Consider the following 19,802-nt stretch of genomic DNA (forward strand, 5'->3'; position numbering starts at 1 on the left):
TGTATTAATGATTATTAAACACAATCATATTTTTCTGTGTTTATTGAATTAATGACACTGAGTTTCTTTGTCGCGTTACAAGATGGCGGATGTCTAACGCTGTTTGTGAAGTGACGTCACAATGTTTATTTGAGCGCGTGCCCGTTCCCACAAAAAAAGTTTAAACACAAAATACTCGAAAACTTGATTTTTGCCAGGTATAACCCCTACGCCAACAGGTAGATCGCATTCTGGTCCATATACATGTCAAATTTCAGCAAACGTGTTCGGCCAGTTTTCAAGCGCCTCAAATCGCGACTATATGCACCAACTTAACGAAACTTAGCCCCCTTTATCATTCGTTCGATTGAACGTCATCAATGATGACGTCCAATACATCACTCATTCCATATACGCCATCCTCGTAGTTTCACAAAAGATAACGACAGCAACAGAACTCTCCAAATTATTAATTCGTTTCGCGTCGCAACGCTTTATAATTTTCGGGTTTTTAAATCGTCAAAAGATGCATATAGTGGTTATTTTAGAGCATGGTAAATGTTCGGTATTACTGTTTCCTCACAAATATCATAACTTAAACGAAAATTTGCGAATCTGAAACATTTTTTTTCAATTTTGTCAATTTACCTAAACGTGAAAATGCCCCTTTAAGTCAAACATTAATATGCAACATCAGCTTCGTTATCGTACTTGATGTGAAAGGAATCACAAAAAATGCGAAGCATTTAGCATTTTTATATTCTATGGTAAAACACAATACTGCTTTCCTCTTTCATCAAGATTTTATATTAATTACGTGATACTGTAGTCTTTCCAAGATTTTACTAATTGTTTCAAGTAAATATCTATGTTAATGGTAGAAGTGATTGAACTTGCGCACAAAGCTATTTGAAGAAAAATGATATATTTTTTATTTGCCAGAATATATTAGACAATACTTTCAAGCCTATAGATACTAATTGAAATTCTGCTTCAAGCATGTGCACACGTGTTAACTGGTGTTAAGTGAACGTCCAGCTCCAGTGTTGGGTTAAAGCCCGCGACTGTCGGAGCACTACCGATTTAGCTATACCGGCGACTGGTTCTTACCCGAACATACTACAGAATTCTGAATATTGCTCCTTTCAAGGGAATATTACTTTTATATTGCAGCTAAAAAGAACACACGAATAGATTACCCATATATTTATAATAAGTCACACTCAATTAAAATCTCGAAAATACAGGTCCATCCACCTGGAAAGATGGATTCCCTATCGCCGAAGGCAGCCGACAGTCGCCGATTGACATCGTGCTGTCAGAGGCGGTGTATGACGTTGGGCTCATGGCCGGCATTCCTCTTGGTGTCGACTACAAACCGGAAGACGAGACCCTTTTGCAGAACAACGGGCACAGCGTCATGTGCCAGATCACCAAGCCTGGATGTAAGCGTTAAGAATTTTTAAAGTACCCTTCTTTTATACCCTTATGGGAGACCTGCATGAATATGCGACCCCTCCCTCCCCCTTCTTCACACACACACACAAGAAAAAGACACAGAAAACGCTCTTGTCGAACGTAAATATATGGCGCGTGTAACATTTTATTCCAGTCAAGTAATGTTTCCTTTGACATGGGAGGTTTTGTTGCAGTGGGTTATTGGTTTTGTTATATTATACTTGTACTTGTATTCCAGCTAATGGTTTGCACGTAGTTTTCTATACGCAAATAAAACCATGTCATTGAAATACATTATCGATACTTATATTATCTACTCGTTGTTTTTAATTTTACCTTTTAAACCCAGTTTTGACCGGTGGTCCACTTGGCAACCAGAAGTTCCGCCTAGAGCAGTTCCACCTGCACTGGGGAGCAGACGACAACCGAGGATCGGAGCATACAATTGACGGGAAGATGTTCGCATCCGAGGTACGTTGGTTGAACCAGTTTTCTTCGTTAGAAACATCCGGGACTCAATTGATTAATTGTCTCAAAAGAATATAGCGATTCTTGCAAATATATGTTACAAAATGTTTTCTGTAAAAGTTCGATTCCAATATTATGATTTTTTTGTAATGTACATAATTGTGTTTATTATGGATATATGTATTTACATTGTGTGTGCATCCGTAAAAAATATTTTTTAATATCGGTATCAATTATGTGTGTCATAACGTCAAAATATGTGCACTTATGATGTTATGTACTAAATGGTATGGTATTTAACATGGGGTATCGGACTGTTGATGGAAGAACCACTACATATAATCGAACCTCCGGAACACGGCTGTATGTCACCAGTACGATATCTCAAAATCCATAGAATTTGTGCGGAAAAACTTTAAATGGCACATGTTGAATTTTCGAAGGCATTTTAGTGATGATGTCCTCCGAACGGAATTTTTGCCAACATATAAGCATTGGAGATACTTATTTTAAATCTGACATTACGGAGGACCATGTTGTTGAAAGCTTTATGATCCATTGAGCCGTGCTCTGTGAAAAGCGGGTTTAATGCACGTGCGTAAAGTGTCGTCCAATATAAGCATTTATAGTCCGCACAGGCTAATCAGGGACGACACTTTCCGCCTAAACTGGATTTTTGCTAAGAAGAGACTCTCTTGAAACAAAAAATATCATAAAATCGGAAAGTGGCGTCCCTGATGAGGACTGCACAGGCTAATGTGGGACGACAATTTACGCACATGCATTTAACCCCCTTTTCACATAGCAAGGCCCATATTTATTCATAGAGTGATGCTTATTTCGACTTCGAAACGCGTACGGACAATGAGTGCGACGATTGAAGCGATACGGTGGTCGAAGGATGATGGGTAGTGAGAATATAGTTCAAAACGATTAATATATATGTTCAAGTATTACGTATGCATATAAATACTGGCTGTTTGAAACATATTGTTCTTGTTAAATAATACATTAACCCACGTGGTTCAGCGGGAAGATTTTATCGATTTTAAATAGATCCGGCTTGGATTTAATACATGGTAAGTTTAAACCTGATAAATAAAGCTCGACTGCATCGAAAGCCTGAGGCTTATTAAAACGCTCTTGAGTCCGTTTCCTGGGTAGAACCAGTACTTGGTGTCCTTTGGGAAGTTCTACAGAAAGCTCCCACAATTGGAATCGAACCTCATGACCTCCCTGTCGTTAAGCGGACACCATATCAGCTCTGCTACGGGTTCCATCAGGTCTGGCCTTTCATTACAGCTGCACCTGGTCCACTGGAATACAAAGTATGACAGCTTCGCGGAGTCCGTTACCAAGAGCGACGGACTCGCCGTCCTCGGGATTATGATCAAGGTAGACCGAGGCGCATGTGTCCCCAGTGACTACAGTGCGTTTTTTTTTCTGTTTATTGTGCATGAGAAATTGAGAATCGTTTATTTTTTTTATATACGAATTTTGCAACGTTTTATTAAAAGATAAATAAACCCGCTGAATGCGGTTTATGTCTGCATATAAAAAAACAAGTGGTAGTTTGCTCTGGCAGTTATATTTTTGTTATTGTTTCAACGGGGTCAGATTCTTATATTGTTTTATAAACCTCTTTTTGGCACATTTGTGTTGCCGGATTTCTTGAAAATGTTTGTAAATACAATTGAGCTGTGCTTTGTGACCCGATGCATGTCCTCACAGGCTTATCAGGGAAAACACTTTCAGCTTTTATGGAATTTTCGTTTAAACGAAGTCTCATTGAAACGCAAATGCAGTGAACGCGGAATGTACATGTTAATCAGGGACGACACTTTACGCACATGCATTAATCCCCCTTTCGTTCCGGGTTGTTTCAGCCCGGCCACACCCACAACGGGTTCTCCGCCGTCTCGGACAACTTGACGACGTTGAGCAAGCCCGGTAGCAAGGCCTCGTTACCCGTCTCCCTCAATCCCACCAGCTTGTTACCAGGTAACAAATGATGCCATTTATAGACGTCTTTATAGTTAGTTTTGTGTTCTTTTCTTTCGCGCATTCCACTAAGTTTTTTAATCCCGATCCTTATTCTTATCATTTGTTTTCGTCTTGCACATACTCGTTTCCTCCATCTAAGCGGTTGTCTCATTTTTCTTCTCTTCAGTATAATGGCCGTTTGTTACATTATATTTAAACGGCTTTTACTGGCAGTAGGATATGCAAACCTCTCGGAATAAGTAAACTAAAGTCATTGGCATCATCTGTGTGTTGTCAGACAATATAAAACGACGTTGGTTCCATTACGTTACATTACGTCGTTATTGCAGACAACATCAGCGCCTACTGGACGTACGAGGGCTCCCTCACAACTCCGCCCCTCTTTGAAAGTGTCCAATGGATTGTCTTTATGGAACCCGTGGAATTCTCTCACCAACAGGTATGGCTGTACAGTTATTTAATTTTTTATCATTCCGTATTAACTAACGCAATATGTGCACGACGTATTAGCAGTTCTTCGGCGCGTAATAAACGTCAAGGTAAAATTATGTCTATACTGACAATTGTACTCTATGCTTATTTACTCACACCGGATTTTGCGGAAGGTGAGATCAGATGTAGTATTCGGAAGAATTAAGTAACACCTTAACTAGCATTCTTTCCAACATTCTTAATTCCAGAGTATAAGAATTTTTACAACTTAATTAAATTAAGTACGTAATGAGCATGTACAAAGTTACGTTCTGAACAATATCATTACGGTGAATTTTGCAAATATTAAATGGAAGTCTCCTGTGCAGGATAACGCATAATGAAATAGTACTACTCAGCGTGAACAGAGCAGAAGCAAACTGGTAAGTTGAGAAGAGACACATATGGACACAATGGAATGAAGCGTCGTTTTCATGAATCTGATAATAGTTTTTAATGTATTTGTGTGATAGTTGTATCAGTTATACATTGCAATTTAATTATTGAACATGTGCTTCCTTTCCAGTATCTGGTGTTCGTATAGCAGTTAAGCTACACAAGCGCGACGGAATATCGCTAATTGCCATTTTCAAACCTCGTTATCTAAATTAAATGATACAAAGGCTTGTCAGTTTGTATGTGAGAATAAACACACATGGACTAAACGTCGCAAATAATCGAACAAGCAGCAATTCTTATTACACATTTTTTTTTGTTTGCTCGATAAACTCTGGTTTTAATCTCATGGTTACCTTGGAGACCATGATAAAGATTTCTCTACAGAAAATTACCGTAATATCCGTAAGCACAATTGATTTTGGTTTCAGTATTTTACAATTGTGGCACAGTCTATTTCCAATCAGCTGTCTTGCTCCAAATCACATCGCACGCAATATTGTTACTCTAATTAAGCGCCGGTGTGCATTTTATCATACATTCGTCTCTGTAAGAAAAATCTTATTTGTTGGAGTTAAATCAGCATTCCGTTTCGAGTAGAGCCTGTAAGTGTTCATGTTTTGTTAAAAAATAAAAATAAAAACACAGATGGTAGATGAAACGCATACTGCAAATTGATCTTTAATTATAAAAACAATAAAAACAAAGATCAATATGCATTGTTTTTGCTCTCAGGTTCATCACACCCAACGGTCTAATAATCATATTAAAGCCAGTTGATAGCATTCGCCTTATTATCCCCCGCCAGAGGCGGAGGGATATTGTTTTGGCGTTGTCCGTTCGTCCGTCCGGCTGTCCGTCCGTCCGTCCGGCACTTTTGTGTCCGGAGCCATATCTTGGAAGTTCTTTGGTGGATTTCATTTAAACTTGGTATGAGTATATATATGCATAAGAGGATGGTGCACGCCAAATGGCATTGTACACCATCTGTTAGAAACAGACTTATGGCCCTTTGTATCTTGAAAAAATGCTTTTTACTATTGGCACTTTTGTGTCCGGAGCCATATCTTGGAAGTGCTTTGGCGGATTTCATTTAAACTTGGTATGAGTATATATATGCATAAGAGGATGATGCACGCCAAATGGCATTGTACACCATCTGTTAAAAACAGACTTATGGCCCTTTGTATCTTGAAAAAATGTTTTTTTTACTATAGGCATTTTTGTGTCCGGAGCCATATCTTGGAAGCGCTTTGGCGGATTTCTTTGAAACTTGGTATGAATATATTCCCGCGCCAGAGGCGGAGGGATATTGTTTTGGCGTTGTCCGTCCGTCCGGCTGTCCGTCCGGCACTTTTGTGTCCGGAGCCATATCTTGGAAGTGCTTTGGCGGATTTCATTTGTGTTATTGTCCTCCGTCCGTCCATCTATCATTATGTTCATCCGTCCAATTTGCACCCATCCTCAAACAAAGCATATGTTGCGGGGGATACCTTGGGCCTTTCAGGTCCTTTTGTTTCTCTAGAAATTACACACTTCAATCTTCCTTTCAGCTGACCGCTCTTCGCAGTCTCACTGATTCCGACGGACATCACATGCAGGACAACTACCGACCTCCTGTGCCAACAAAAGGGAGAAAAGTCAGAGCATCCTTTCAATAAAAAAAACATTTATGAATTACTTCCCTTATCATATTCTATTTTATCATATTTCAAACGCATATTTGTAACCTGGATGATGTAAACACGATCTCGTATTCATTTATATGTTAATATCCGTTTTCATATTTTGAAACGCATAGCCAACACGGATCAAAAGCAACTATTGTGCAATATTGTGTGTACATGAGCAAACGATTTGGAATTGCATTTCCTTGAATCAGCATTAACATTTAATGAAGTATCAATATTCTGAACTTGTCAAAAGTGAGTATAATGATTTGTAGTTTTTTCAGTGGTATAATAAAGTACTTTACCCATATGCGGATTTAAACGGCGTTTCAATGTTCACGGTTCGATTCTTTCATTCCCGAAAATTTTAATGAAAACGTGATGTGATGGACGTGCGAAGTCAATTTACTGTTAGTTATTAGTTATAATGTAACAACTGTTTGGTAGTTTAACATAGAAAACAAATGATGGCAAAATGCCGTTTTCACCAAGGCGAAAATCACTTGCAAGAAAAACAGTCAAAATATTAAGATTCTAGTGTCTAAATATGTAACGTACACAGTATATTTATTTAACTTAAATTTTATATTGGAGATTGATGCAGTAATGCAAAGACAACGTTTGGTTTGCATGTCAGTTTGCGCCTTAACACTTAGTTTTTGTTGATACAGAGTGTACTTATACGAAAATAAAATCAAGGGAATATACACTAAAGGCATCTGCAACTGTTGCATAAAATATGTTCTTACATAACTAGTGCACATGCACTGAATTTTTCTTGGTGTCTATATTTTAGCAAAACAATCAAGAAAATATTATCCGCAGTGCGGTGAGAATTTGGTTGTCACTATTTACTGTCTTGAATTTCCTATCTACAATAAATACGAGCACATGTTTACAGATTTGTATAGGGCATTGTGGTATTATGAATTTTCTGATTCCATTTTGTTAAATTGATCGTTTTCAGACGTTATGATTAAGTATTAAGTAACAATATTATAAACTTTAAATTGTCAATGCTAACGTATACTGCTCGCATATGCATAATTTTTGTTTTGTACGCGAACGCTATGTTCTGATTGCATTTTCTGGTGTCCTACTGATATACTTCTTTTTACGAACTGCATTTTAACATTTTTTTGCGCGCTTCGGCTTCAAGTGTGTGTAACTCTAAATATAAGTCTACATTCAGCCATGTATTGTGTAATCAGAATTTGATGTTATATTTATGCCCCCCTGCGAAGAAAGGGGGTATATTGCTTTGCACATTTCGGTCGGTCGGTCTGTCAATCTGTCGGTCCGTCCACCTGGTGGTTTCCGGATGATAACTCAAGAACGCTTAGGTCCAGGATCATGAAACTTCATAGGTAGATAGATCGTGACTCGCAGATGACCCCTCTTGATTTTGAGGTCTTTAGGTCAAAGGTCAAGGTCATGGTGACCCGAAATAGTAACATGGTTTCCGGATGATAACTCAAGAACGCATGTGCCTAGGATCATGAAACTTCATAGGTAGATTGACCATGACTTGCAGATGACCCCTAGTGATTTTGAGGTCACTAGGTCAAAGGTCAAGGTCACGATGACCAGAAATAGTAAAATGGTTTCCGGATGATAACTCAAGAACGCATACGCCTAGGATCATGAAACTTCATAGGTAGATAGATCATGACTCGCAGATAACCCCTATTGATTTTGAGGTCAGTAGGTCAAAGGTCAAGGTCACGGTGACCCGAAATAGTAAAATGGTTTTCGGATGATAACTCAAGAACACATACGCCCAGGATCATGAGACTTCATGAGTAGATTGATCATGACTCGCAGATGACCCATATTGATTTTCAGGTCACTATGTCAAAGGTCAAGGTCACGGTGACCCGAAACAGTAAAATTGTTTCCGGATGATAACTGAAGAACGCCTTTGCCTAGGATCATGACACTTCATAGGTCCATTGATCATGACTCGCAGATGACCCCTATTGATTTTCAGGTCACTAGTTCTATATAATTTTACATACATACATACATACATACATACATACATACATACATACATACATACATACATACATACATACATACATACATACATACATACATACATATAGGCATTATGCATATAAACTAACAAATTCGTGAACATGTCATTACTAAATATAGGTCCGACATATAAAATAAAAAAAAATTAAAAAACCACCCATCCGCCCCAATTTTCCCCAAAATTTGGATGAGAATCTAGTTATTTATTTTCTATGGCCTTATACTTATCTACTTTGACATCTTAAGTACTGTGTGAGTGGTAAGACGTGATATATTACATCAGATAATGTTGTACATTATTGAGTGTCTACTTTGTGAAATAATATGTCTGTGTTCAGTCTGACACATTTTTCATAATACAGCTTTTAAGATGCATAAGATATATGTTGATTGTACGAAGCATTCACGAAGTCGTTTGCCAATTTATTGTATTTATATTCAAAAATATGGGTTATCACACTTTGGTTGTTGTGAATGTTTTTAAAGGTTCACAGATTGTCAAAATGATATTTCTCCAACATTAAATAACAGATTAAAAAATAAAAGAACAATTTACATCAGGGAGCACAAGTTCACTTATGACGTAGACTTGTACTGAAAATACAGTGTTGTTTTTGAAAAATCATTTTGTGAAATGGATGAAATCATCAAGCATTATGAAAGCAAAGTGGTTGAATAGTATGGAATGGGTCTGTTGTTTTTGTTAAGTTAATGTATTTTTGTGTGCTATTAGACAACACGTTGAATTGTATGGGTAGTTTATTTTAATACTATTTTATTGCTTTTGTCTATAAATGTTTATAATATTATATATAAAGAAACCAAGGTGCATATGTGAGTTACAATGAGATCTTTACATAGGTAAAGAAGCTTTGAGCTTGAAGATGAGAAAAAATGTTTGGGTCAGAAGTTTTAGTAAGATAAGATGCTGATCTCTATTAATTGAATGGGTAGCTATATACTGAATAATGATATATTTCAAATCCAATATTGGAACAAATGTATTAGGAGCATTAGGTGTCTATACATCAGAATGATTTATGCTTCAGAATGTTTTATGCTTTAAGTGAATGAATTATATACAAGTTTATTTATGCTTTTAAATATTTTATATTAACCAATTTCAACCTGCAAGCGTCCCTGCCATTTTGCATGCGACTATAGTGCTCATATGACCCTTATGTTTCCCTAAACTGGCATAATTAATTAGCCTCAATGCATTCTTTCCATGCAAATAAATAATAAATAACCAGTTGGGTATTGTTTCAGTCAATTTTCATCCCCCCAACTTCCATATCCTCACTTATCGATTTGTAGAAGGCTTTTGATGAGGTGGAAGTTGGGAAATAATTGTTTCAAGCCATGTTTTATACCACAGGAAAGTATTTGTGGAACAATTGAACGCAAAATTGTACTCACCCTCTGTGAAAGGTACATTAAGCTATCTTACTTCTTTGCATTTATGATGATGCCACATTCTGTCGTTCATTATATTATTTCGCCTTGACAAAGGAAACAGCGTAGGTAAATTGTAAATAATCTATAAACTAGGTCATTATAAATCGCATCCTCCTTGCTATTTTCATCGTTTTTCGGGATAATTGCAATGTAAACAACTTAGAAAACAATAGCAACACACAAACACACAATTGATGTGTTTGTTGTCGAAAATGATATTGTTGTAGTTTCATTTTTTGGATGACATTATTAGTTGCGCGCACTATAGTTGCTCGATGCAGGATGTCTGGAAAAAGCGTTTGTTTTCAAGTGACCGCCAATTAAATTACAGTAAAACAGTATATGCACAGGTTCACATTAGACGACAGCAATTCTCATCAAGTTAAAACCCAAAATGTATTTAGAAAAATAAACAGTGTGCACTTTTTGGCTTTCTCGCGCGTACTGTAGTTGCCCTAGTTACAATATACAACAAGGTAAGACAAAACAAGGACAAACATATAACGGTACTATTTAAAAGATAAGACATGACAAGTCAACACCAAACAAGACAATGCTATGCATGGTAAGACAATGCAAGACTGCTTCATAAATTGTACAAAACAGAATCTATATTAGGCGGTCATATTGAAAGCTAAATTGTCCTTTATGGTCGCCTCTGTTGTGAGCTCGGAAATTAAATCCAACATATGCGGGCGATTTTACGGACATGATAATTGCATTCTTAACGTAACTTATATATACTGCAGCATTGATCTTTGCCTACCACTTACGCATTCATTTAGTTGTTGCGAAAAAGAGACTTAAACGTGTGTTAACCGCAATACCGTAGGTTGTAACTTGGAGGAGAACATAAGTTTTATATAAGAAGAAAAGTTCAAAGAATTCATTATTTATATTATTTTCGTGATAGGGTGTGTGATTTTTATATCACCAAAACTGTAAAATGCTGTTTATAACTGCTTTTGTTACGTCTTTCGATATTCAAACAAAAATACATATTCCAAATGTTATTAAAGATGAATATAAAGAGTGTCCGCTATGATCTTCTGCAAAAAAACAACATTTGATCCAGGCAGAATATCAAGAAGTATAAACAAATTACAATGCAGACAAAATCACGCTAATCTAAAACTAGCGACAGGTAAACGCTATTTACGCGTTTCTTTAAATAACATATAGCCAGATTTTTTGCGTCGTGAATAAATAAAAGTAACGCCTGTAAGTTCGTAGTACAAAATGAAAATTTAGTAAAGCCACAATCAGAGACAGTGTACAAAGAGGATCATGCATATTACAATGCAGCCAAATACATAAATGCATGTAAAATTATGCAAAATACTACCCATTTGTTTTGATGAAAAATCAAATGAAACTATTCGCTTTCTTACAATAAGTTGTAGTAAAATACCAAATTGAGCGAATATTGCAACTTAGTATGTAAGATATTCTAATATAATATAATATATATTAACGTGCATTTCACTGTTATTTTATGATAATGCACAGTGATATAACGTAATAATTTCAATTTCAAAGAAAACAGTGGTAGATAGTAGAGCAATCTGATAATTTAATTTAAAGTTTCAGCGTGAACTAACAATTGTTGGAAAATAAACATCTACACATATTGATTTTCGTACGAGCGAATAAGAATAAATTCTTAGTCACGTGGGTCATTCGTCCTTCCATATAACCAATTAGTGTGTGTTTTATGGGTGCCGTTCCGTCTTGTTAACGATGATACTTAGTATCGAATCTAAGGTTTTTGTGTTACGCTGTAGCATTAATTGTAATATTCTCGATTACATACGCTAGGAAAGTATAATATACAATATAACAGAAACATATGTGTACTTTTTAATACAAGACAATATACAATAAACCGCCAGAAACAAGAAATTATAAACTAATTCATTTCCGGACTCAAAAACATACCACCATTAAAACAATATTAAAAATTAGGAGGTTTTTGGTAAAGCTCTTGACAGCATGTGTATTGGTAATATAACAGCTTAGGTGTAAAGCGCTTCTGGCAATGCTCGCTTTACCCGCCTTATTCAAACACTCCAGGCAGTCGTCGGAGTACTTGAAACCAGAATGCTCAAAAATTTATATCTGATGTCATCAGTTTTTATTGCCTTTTTAGAGTATGCTGACTGGTCAAACTTGAATTTAAATGAAATTATTCTCGGTTTGATAAATACGGTATAGTATGGTTTTAGTGTTATTTAGAAGAGAGATTATGGTAATGGTTTAGCGCGTATAATGCACGGGTTTTGTGTGCATGTTTTAGCGCGAAAGCGCACGAGTTTTTCGTTTTGGGGTATATATGATTTGCACATCTAGTGAGACGCCATTCGAGGTTGTTTTTGACAGGCAAACGTTTTGGAGCAAGAAAACGAAAGGGTGATAACCCCGCCCGCCCGCCCTTAATGAACATATGTATAGTTAAATAATTGGTTACATTGCTTTTATGTTTATAATTTTGCTATTATAAAGTCTATATTTAGTATATTTTCAGTTCGGTTTTTAGTCCATGTGAGATGGGATCTTAACACGAACCGATTCCTTTACTGGGAAAGACGATGGGTGTATTTTCATTTAAGTCTGAAGCAGCTAAGTTTTCTTGATTATTTTGACTCATTTTTTTACTTAATATTGTGTTAGAATGAGGTCTTTTAAGTTATGGGTGTCATGTTTTTCGAGACTCTCACTTCCTAGAGATAGTACCTCCAGCATACTTATTGAAATATTGGTATGTTTAAATGTCAGTGTTATTATTTTTTGTTGTCGTTCGTAATGAACGTTTAATTTTAAAGACATTTTTATTGTACGATTACTTAATATTTTCATTTTGGTGTGACTGGTTAGATGTTGAAGTCGGTTTAATATAGCTGTTAAATTCGTCATATGCATTTATATATTTCTCGGAATATTTATGATGTATCAACATTCTTTTTAGATGCTTTATGGATTTTATGGTTTGAGTGATTTGTTTGTTTCTTGTTGATGTCCGGGGTGTGTGCAGGATGCTTTTGATGTTTGTTTGTTATGTTAATTTGCGCAATGAAATTGATAATGTTTTAATTACATTTTTTACTAAAAAATACTGAATGTTTACAGTATCTTAATAGCTGCTTATTTGTAGATTTCTCTAAATTAGAGGTTTCGGGAGGTGATGAAGGCACCTAGACACCGGTCTCGAGCCATGGGTCCTCATATGTCCCCCTGCCATTAAAAGAAAAAATAAGAAAACAAAAATGGCAGTAGGGTTGCGTATCCCGCTCGCGGTTTTACCTGAATCGTTTATTACTACTGATTATTGTATGGGGTGTACGTGAAGTCATGTACACTTCTCTTGATTGGTGGTGGTGGATGAATCTTACGGATATTAGCAGCTTCTTTGAACAAATTAATGTTTCACATTTGTTAATTTATAATATTTAAGCAAGTTAGCGTGATTGATGGGCATTGGGGGCGTCCTGTGTGCACTTTGGGCATCGGCGGGGATCAGTTTATTCAAACAATAACTCTTCATTTGAGATATATACTTGACGTCTAATTGTTATGAATACATTTGCACTTTTTCACATGACACACATGTGTATGTGAAGTATTCATAATTACATGCCCTACAGCATTTAAATAGTATCGTTTCAGTTCTTTATACACCTGAACAAAGATGTTACACCGTTTCCAGTCTTCTCGAGATTCCTCAACTGAGCGGTGCCGTTGAGGTCTATATCCATTGCACATACAACATATACGGGCGTCAGAAGAACTGTTTTTTGCATTTATATGTTGAAAGTCCTGTCAAATACAAGCACTCACTCCTATTTTGTCTTTGGTTTATTATTTGTTTGATAATGATGATGATGATGATATGGGTTATAAAGATGATGAGATTTTAATAGTATTTTGAGAATAGAGAATAATAAATTTACTCATAACTATGAGTAATACTCGATAGACTTCACTGCTGTATGTACTGCTTTAGTTTGTGTCATTGCCTATACATATTTGAATATTGCCTTTTATGATTGGAGAAGGGTTGACGTGCTATTGAAACTTCCATATTATTTATATGTAGTCAGTTGCTGTTCAAATATGTATACAAATATTCATACATATCCTTGATATTTTTGTTGAATTTTACATACACATTCGCACTAAAAAACATCTGATACATCTTTAATTCATGACGCATGACGCATCTGATAACATAAAGCTTTGTATATCATTCACAACTCACCAATGTTGAAATGTAAATAACAATCATTTCATTTATATATGGCGAAATAAATTCGTTTTAATTTATAGTTTAAGGATATATTGTGCGTGCATGTCTTGAACATTCATGCGTGTTTCTACATAACAAGCTACTCGCAAAATCCTTTCGATGAAAAACTGTTTTAACGTTGTAACGAAGATACTTTCTTATAAAACAGTAATGATTTACTTATAACAAAGAAATTTAATTGTTTTTTACACGAGCTATCAAAAACAATACAGGTTGTCCGGCATGGAACCTTGTCATTTTAATGCAATTGTAAAATAACTTAGCACAAATGACCACCATAAGGCAAAGAGACGGTGTGTAACACTCGTCTCCCTATCTCAAAGATCAAGGCCCTACTAAGAGGTCATGTAACAAATATTGTTGTACAACTTGTAGAACTTGTAGCAAACCACAAATGTCCACCATTAGAAGATTATTAATTACATGTCATATACATCTACCAACTCCATATGTCAAGGTCAAACTAATAAGATCAAGTTTGCGAATAAATTTTCCGGACAGTAACCTTATTATTTATCATTCAATGGAAAACTTAATGATAAAAAATGCCCACGATGTTCAGAAGATATATCATCGTTAAAGCCCAAGTCAAAGACACACTAAATATCAAGGGTCAAGCATATGCATGGCACATCATGTTAAATCATTACAAGCTGCCAATAAAATTGGAACTACATGTATTAGTTATAAGAGTAACACAATTTTATTTTCATTTTTAAATTACTTCCATTGTGCACTCACAAAAGAGCACAAATATCAATATGTATTGAATGCAACTACTCACCAACGTTGAACGTATGTTGATGTATTTTTAAAATCAAGTTTGTTTAAGCGTCATTTAAGAATTCTGCCAAACGTGATTTATCATGACAACTGACTTCCGCACATGAGAATAAATTAAAATGACACCACTTGCTGTTAAGGTCGCTTGTATCGAATCATTTCTTTGAACTGATAAAAATTTCGGTTGAAATTAATTAAGCTCGTGAATCTTCATCACTGTATTGCATGACCAGTCTGAAAGTGTCATCCTACAGACATCGAAACAAGAAGTTACCTTAGTCTGAATATAGAGGCAAAATAAAGAACCAGAAGTGGCACAGAAGTGGAAATTATAAGTTTATAGGAGGTTGCTTAAGTACCCACTGCATTGAGGCATTTTGCATATCTTATTATTGCACTTAACATCAATAGTAATTCAAATGATAATTGAAATTGAAGCGTTTCACTGGTTATGTCAAGATATCAGAGAAACGTATTCTTACAATGTGTAACGTACAATTGATTCAGTCTTTGTTGTTATTTTGAACATTTGTGAAAAAATGACCAATACATTTTAATGGTTTAAAAACTATTCTAATAAAACAAACACTTATATTTTAAACTGTTCAAAAACCACGCTTTTATTGCATGTGAGTTTAAAATGAATGTATAATAATGTATTGTGTCCTTTCTCTCTTACCTCGCTTTGCTCGCCGAATGGCTTAAGATTCCTTATGCCTGGCTTGTTTTTCAGGACAAATTTAGGGTGTCCCTGGAGTCTATATCATGATCAACTTAACACACTACCGTAACTGATACACGGTTAAGATATGTTCACAAAAGGGGACGGTGGAAACGAAACATACAACTGTCGCAGTAAGGCTTTACATATCAATGTCAACCTAATCAACAACTGCGTGTGAAATTAGCCCAAATTAACCGAAGACGATGCATTATTGTGCAAAGTTTTACGGCCTTGATGGCCTCATTGTTAACAAGTTAAGCCACATATTTTCTTTTATAATTGATGAATTCTTATTCTTTTAGCTAGAAAATACATTTAAATAAATTCGGCGAAAGATTAGTGTGATTAAACTCTCTTTTTCAAGATAATCAGAAGAGAGCGGAAAGTTCAATTTTGAAATAAATATGTCAACCTTTTATTTTCCAAAACACTGGTCTGTATAGTCCGCACTGGTTATTCAATACTTTTAATCACTTAATGCCATTACTGATTTGTGTTTAAAATTTATTTGTTCTTATCAAACCTACATGTCGAGTAAAAAAGTTCAAATAAAGCGTCCTGTATGCTCATATATTCGGTTTGAAATGACACTATGAGTATTTTATCATGTCAAGTAATGCCATTAAATGAAATAATTAATTTTTTGATAATACAGTCGTCTTTGTTTGGTGACTTCAGTTTACTTTTACAAAAACCAATTGTGTTCGTAATAGTATTTTAAGGAATTGCGTTGTCTCGACACATCAACAATAAACAAAGGGCAAAGCAAAACGTAAGAAAAACATTTGCATTTGTTATCTGTCTAAATATTTATATATAGAGAGTCGTATGCTATCATTTTCGTTTATTTTGTCAATTTTGAAATTCAATAATATCATTTTGATAAAGCTGCGACATACTGCTAATAAATTTGGGCTTTACTGCGATCGTTTACTAAGCTGTTGATATTATGGATTAAGATACTGTTCCATCAATGGTAGCGGTGAAAATAATTCAAGTTATATCAACTTAGGCACGTTCGCGACATTGATGTGAACCCTATCGTCGTCAATATCGTCTTCCATCCCGCTGACCATGAAAATACTTCTTAAATAGGACACACACAAAAGTAAAGATATGTACGATTGTAAGTAACGATGCAAGACCTTTAGAGCGACAATTATAAATACAATTCCAATTATTGTTCAGCGATAAAACCAGTACAATAAACGACCAACAGTGTATATATTAAAAGGACGGTGTTGTTTTATTTGATTGAATACAGAAAAAGATATGGGATTTTACCTGTCCAGTAAACATTTTTTTAAAGTAACATACTTATGTAATGTTAAAATATCGTCCTCATAAACTTATGGAGCTTTTCAGTATGTTGCTATGACTATGATATCCTATAAACATGGTGTTAAAACAACACACAAACAAACAAGCCTGATATTAACAGACACATCGCGCTGAAACTATTTTAATATCGCCGGTAGGATAATTTAAGTAAACAAATCACGATTTATTACCTATTTGAATTCCACAAATGAACCTGTAATTTATGCAACAATCTGTCACCAATCACCGTGCTTTACATCAATCTCAAATATGGATTTCGAATGTAATGAAGAAGTGCTTTTTTGCAACAAATGGGTTCATTCACTCAATATTGATAAAATTAAGTCAGATTGCCAAAAAAATAAATAAAAATACCATGCCTTCAATCACAATGTCTTAAAACGTACAGCAAATAATGCCCTTCAAATTGTATCTATCATAATTCCCCTATTGTTTTGTTGTGTTGAGTGTGATAAACGTCAGTATTTGCCTAGCGTTGATCGAGTGTTTAAGTTATATGTACATGTACTAAATGTACATTATTTTCATGTATTGTTTTTTTTTTAAATATTGAAGCCAATATTGAGCTTATACGAGAGTAAAATATAATGGTTTACTTTTACTTTTCACGTTTTGGTAAATGGACAAAATTGAAAAAAGTTGTTTCAGATTCGCAAATTTTCGTTTTAGTTATGTATTTGTGAGAAAACAGTAGTACTGAACATTTACCATGCTCTAAAATAGCCATTGTATGCATCTTTTGACGACTTAAAAAACTGAAAATTATAAAGCTTTGCAACGCAAAGCGATTGAATAATTTCGAGAGTTCTGTTGTTGTCGTTATATTTTGTGAAACTACGAGGATTTCTTATATAAAGTATAAAATACATCCTTCATTGTACGAGCACGGATGGCAGAGTGGTCTAAGTGGCAGACATTTACTCCAGGACTCCAAGGGCCAGTGGTACGAGCCCTGTTGAGTATTACTTTTTTTCATTTTTAAATTTTATTCTTGACTTTTTAGTGGAGCATTTTAAATCCGATCTTTAAATCATCAATATAAAGCATTTAATGACAAACTTCAATAAATGCCAAAATCTGTGAAAAGGCCCCTTTAATTCAAACGTTTCAGAATTCGATTATTCACACGGCAGAAAAGCTCGAATTATCCGCGATTTGCATAATTAATTTTCCATAGTGTATTTTAATAGAATTATTACGTTTGTCTGTTATATTGAAGAAAACTAATATAAACTTTTATTTGTCATAATAGTATGAGCTAGACATATTAATTATATGTTAAATAAAGAAAACAATTTGTATAACGCCATTCACTTTAAAATATCGTTGAATCTCTGAAATATTTAACGTAATCAAACAAGTATTTAAACAGACTTAAACAGTTTTGAAATATCGCTACCTTTTAATGAGTTATTTTCCAGACATGTCTGAGCTAAACTTGCACGTAAGATATTCTGTTTAAAGCTCGTCTTTTGTTTTTGTTAGTTTGACGCATGATCTATAGTGAATTGATAGCAGGGACATAAACCATGCAGAACAGACAACCAATGAACATACAATAGATCCAAATCATATTCCATCAAACAAGTATTTGGCCCTATGTGTCCAGTTTATAAAATGCCTTTTCTCTCGGATTGTGAATAGAGGAAAGTCAATTAAGATTAAACGTACCAAAACTTTCAAGAAGCACATGCAAACTAAGCACATTAATCTAAAATATGTAAATACAAACATTTTTCTGAATAAATATAAAATCACAAGTATTACATGATCACAAAAAGAGAACATCTTAGTTGAGAAAATTAGTTGGTCTTTCTCATATTTTATATTTGACATGTTATGACGTGTATTTAATGTTAAATACTTTATTTAAAACAATTCTATCAAACGCATACGCACAATGCTATAATTAGACAAGTGCGTGTAAAAGAATAAAACAGACGTCTTAAAGATATTTATTTTGAACATAACATAACATAACTGGAAGTTTGGTCAGTTTAATGTAATTTCTAATCGTTAGGAGTACAATATAAACATTTTGAACATATACTGTTCATAATATGTTTGACTTATAGAATAAACATATGTAACCAACAAGAAAAAGTTCATTTTGTTTACACTTCTTCGTTGGTGTGGCGATTAGCCTAACATATTGTCCGCTAGGTTTTCATGCTCAAAATGGCACCATCACTTCCGGAAAAGACTGGTGTGCTAATTGTATGGTAAACATGTTGAGTTCCATGCAAGTTAATCACTGTAAGCCAGCAATCGCATTAGGCGTTTTGGTAAAAGTTGTGATATAACTGTTTGTATCAATAAACACTTGAAATTCACGATTTAACGCTATATTTAGTCTCATATCTGTTGCACATAGATTCACAGAACAAGCAGACTTCAAAACATCAATTCTTAATATGTATACATCAAAAAGAAACGACCAGTGTTCATAAGCTTTGGTCTACCCAGTGCAGTGGTTCGAATTATACAGTTAACAGTTCCAATAAATGAATTACGAAATAAACATAATAATAAAAATATGTGCTCAAATGCGTTATGTGGGTGATCTGATTTTAGTAAATGGTAATTTGCGGAAGTTTTTTGAATTTTGATTGTGTTGAAATAAAATATTGTTACTGTGAAGCACAACGCTGTATATTTATTTAAATGCTATATATTTTGCAAATCCATACACTAATATGATGCGTTC

General features: G+C 34.8%; 1 protein-coding gene and 1 long non-coding RNA gene across 10 annotated transcripts in view; both read left to right on the top strand.

Moving 5' to 3' along the window:
• Nucleotides 1-19,802, top strand: part of LOC127843579 (carbonic anhydrase-like) — a 207,181-nt gene that overhangs the window by 21,746 nt on the left and 165,633 nt on the right. For 2 of the 9 annotated variants that reach the window (XM_052373248.1, XM_052373249.1), the window contains exons 3-4: nt 1,227-1,424; nt 1,787-1,908. The exons of 5 other annotated variants lie outside the window; for them this stretch is intronic. In XM_052373248.1, coding sequence (XP_052229208.1) covers nt 1,227-1,424; nt 1,787-1,908 — 320 coding nt within the window. Of the gene's footprint in view, nt 1-1,226; nt 1,425-1,786; nt 1,909-3,207; nt 3,301-3,791; nt 3,907-4,238; nt 4,349-6,329; nt 7,416-19,802 lie in introns of all 9 variants that reach the window. 2 more of the 9 variants (XR_008032219.1, XM_052373250.1) reach the window with 2 other exon arrangements.
• On the top strand, nt 7,422-9,738 carry LOC127843581 (uncharacterized). The gene is made up of 2 exons (XR_008032221.1): nt 7,422-7,856; nt 8,147-9,738. It is a non-coding gene; the product is annotated as an uncharacterized LOC127843581 (long non-coding RNA).

This window comes from Dreissena polymorpha, chromosome 9 (genome assembly GCF_020536995.1).
Source record: "Dreissena polymorpha isolate Duluth1 chromosome 9, UMN_Dpol_1.0, whole genome shotgun sequence".
NCBI classification, from domain to species: domain Eukaryota; kingdom Metazoa; phylum Mollusca; class Bivalvia; order Myida; family Dreissenidae; genus Dreissena; species Dreissena polymorpha.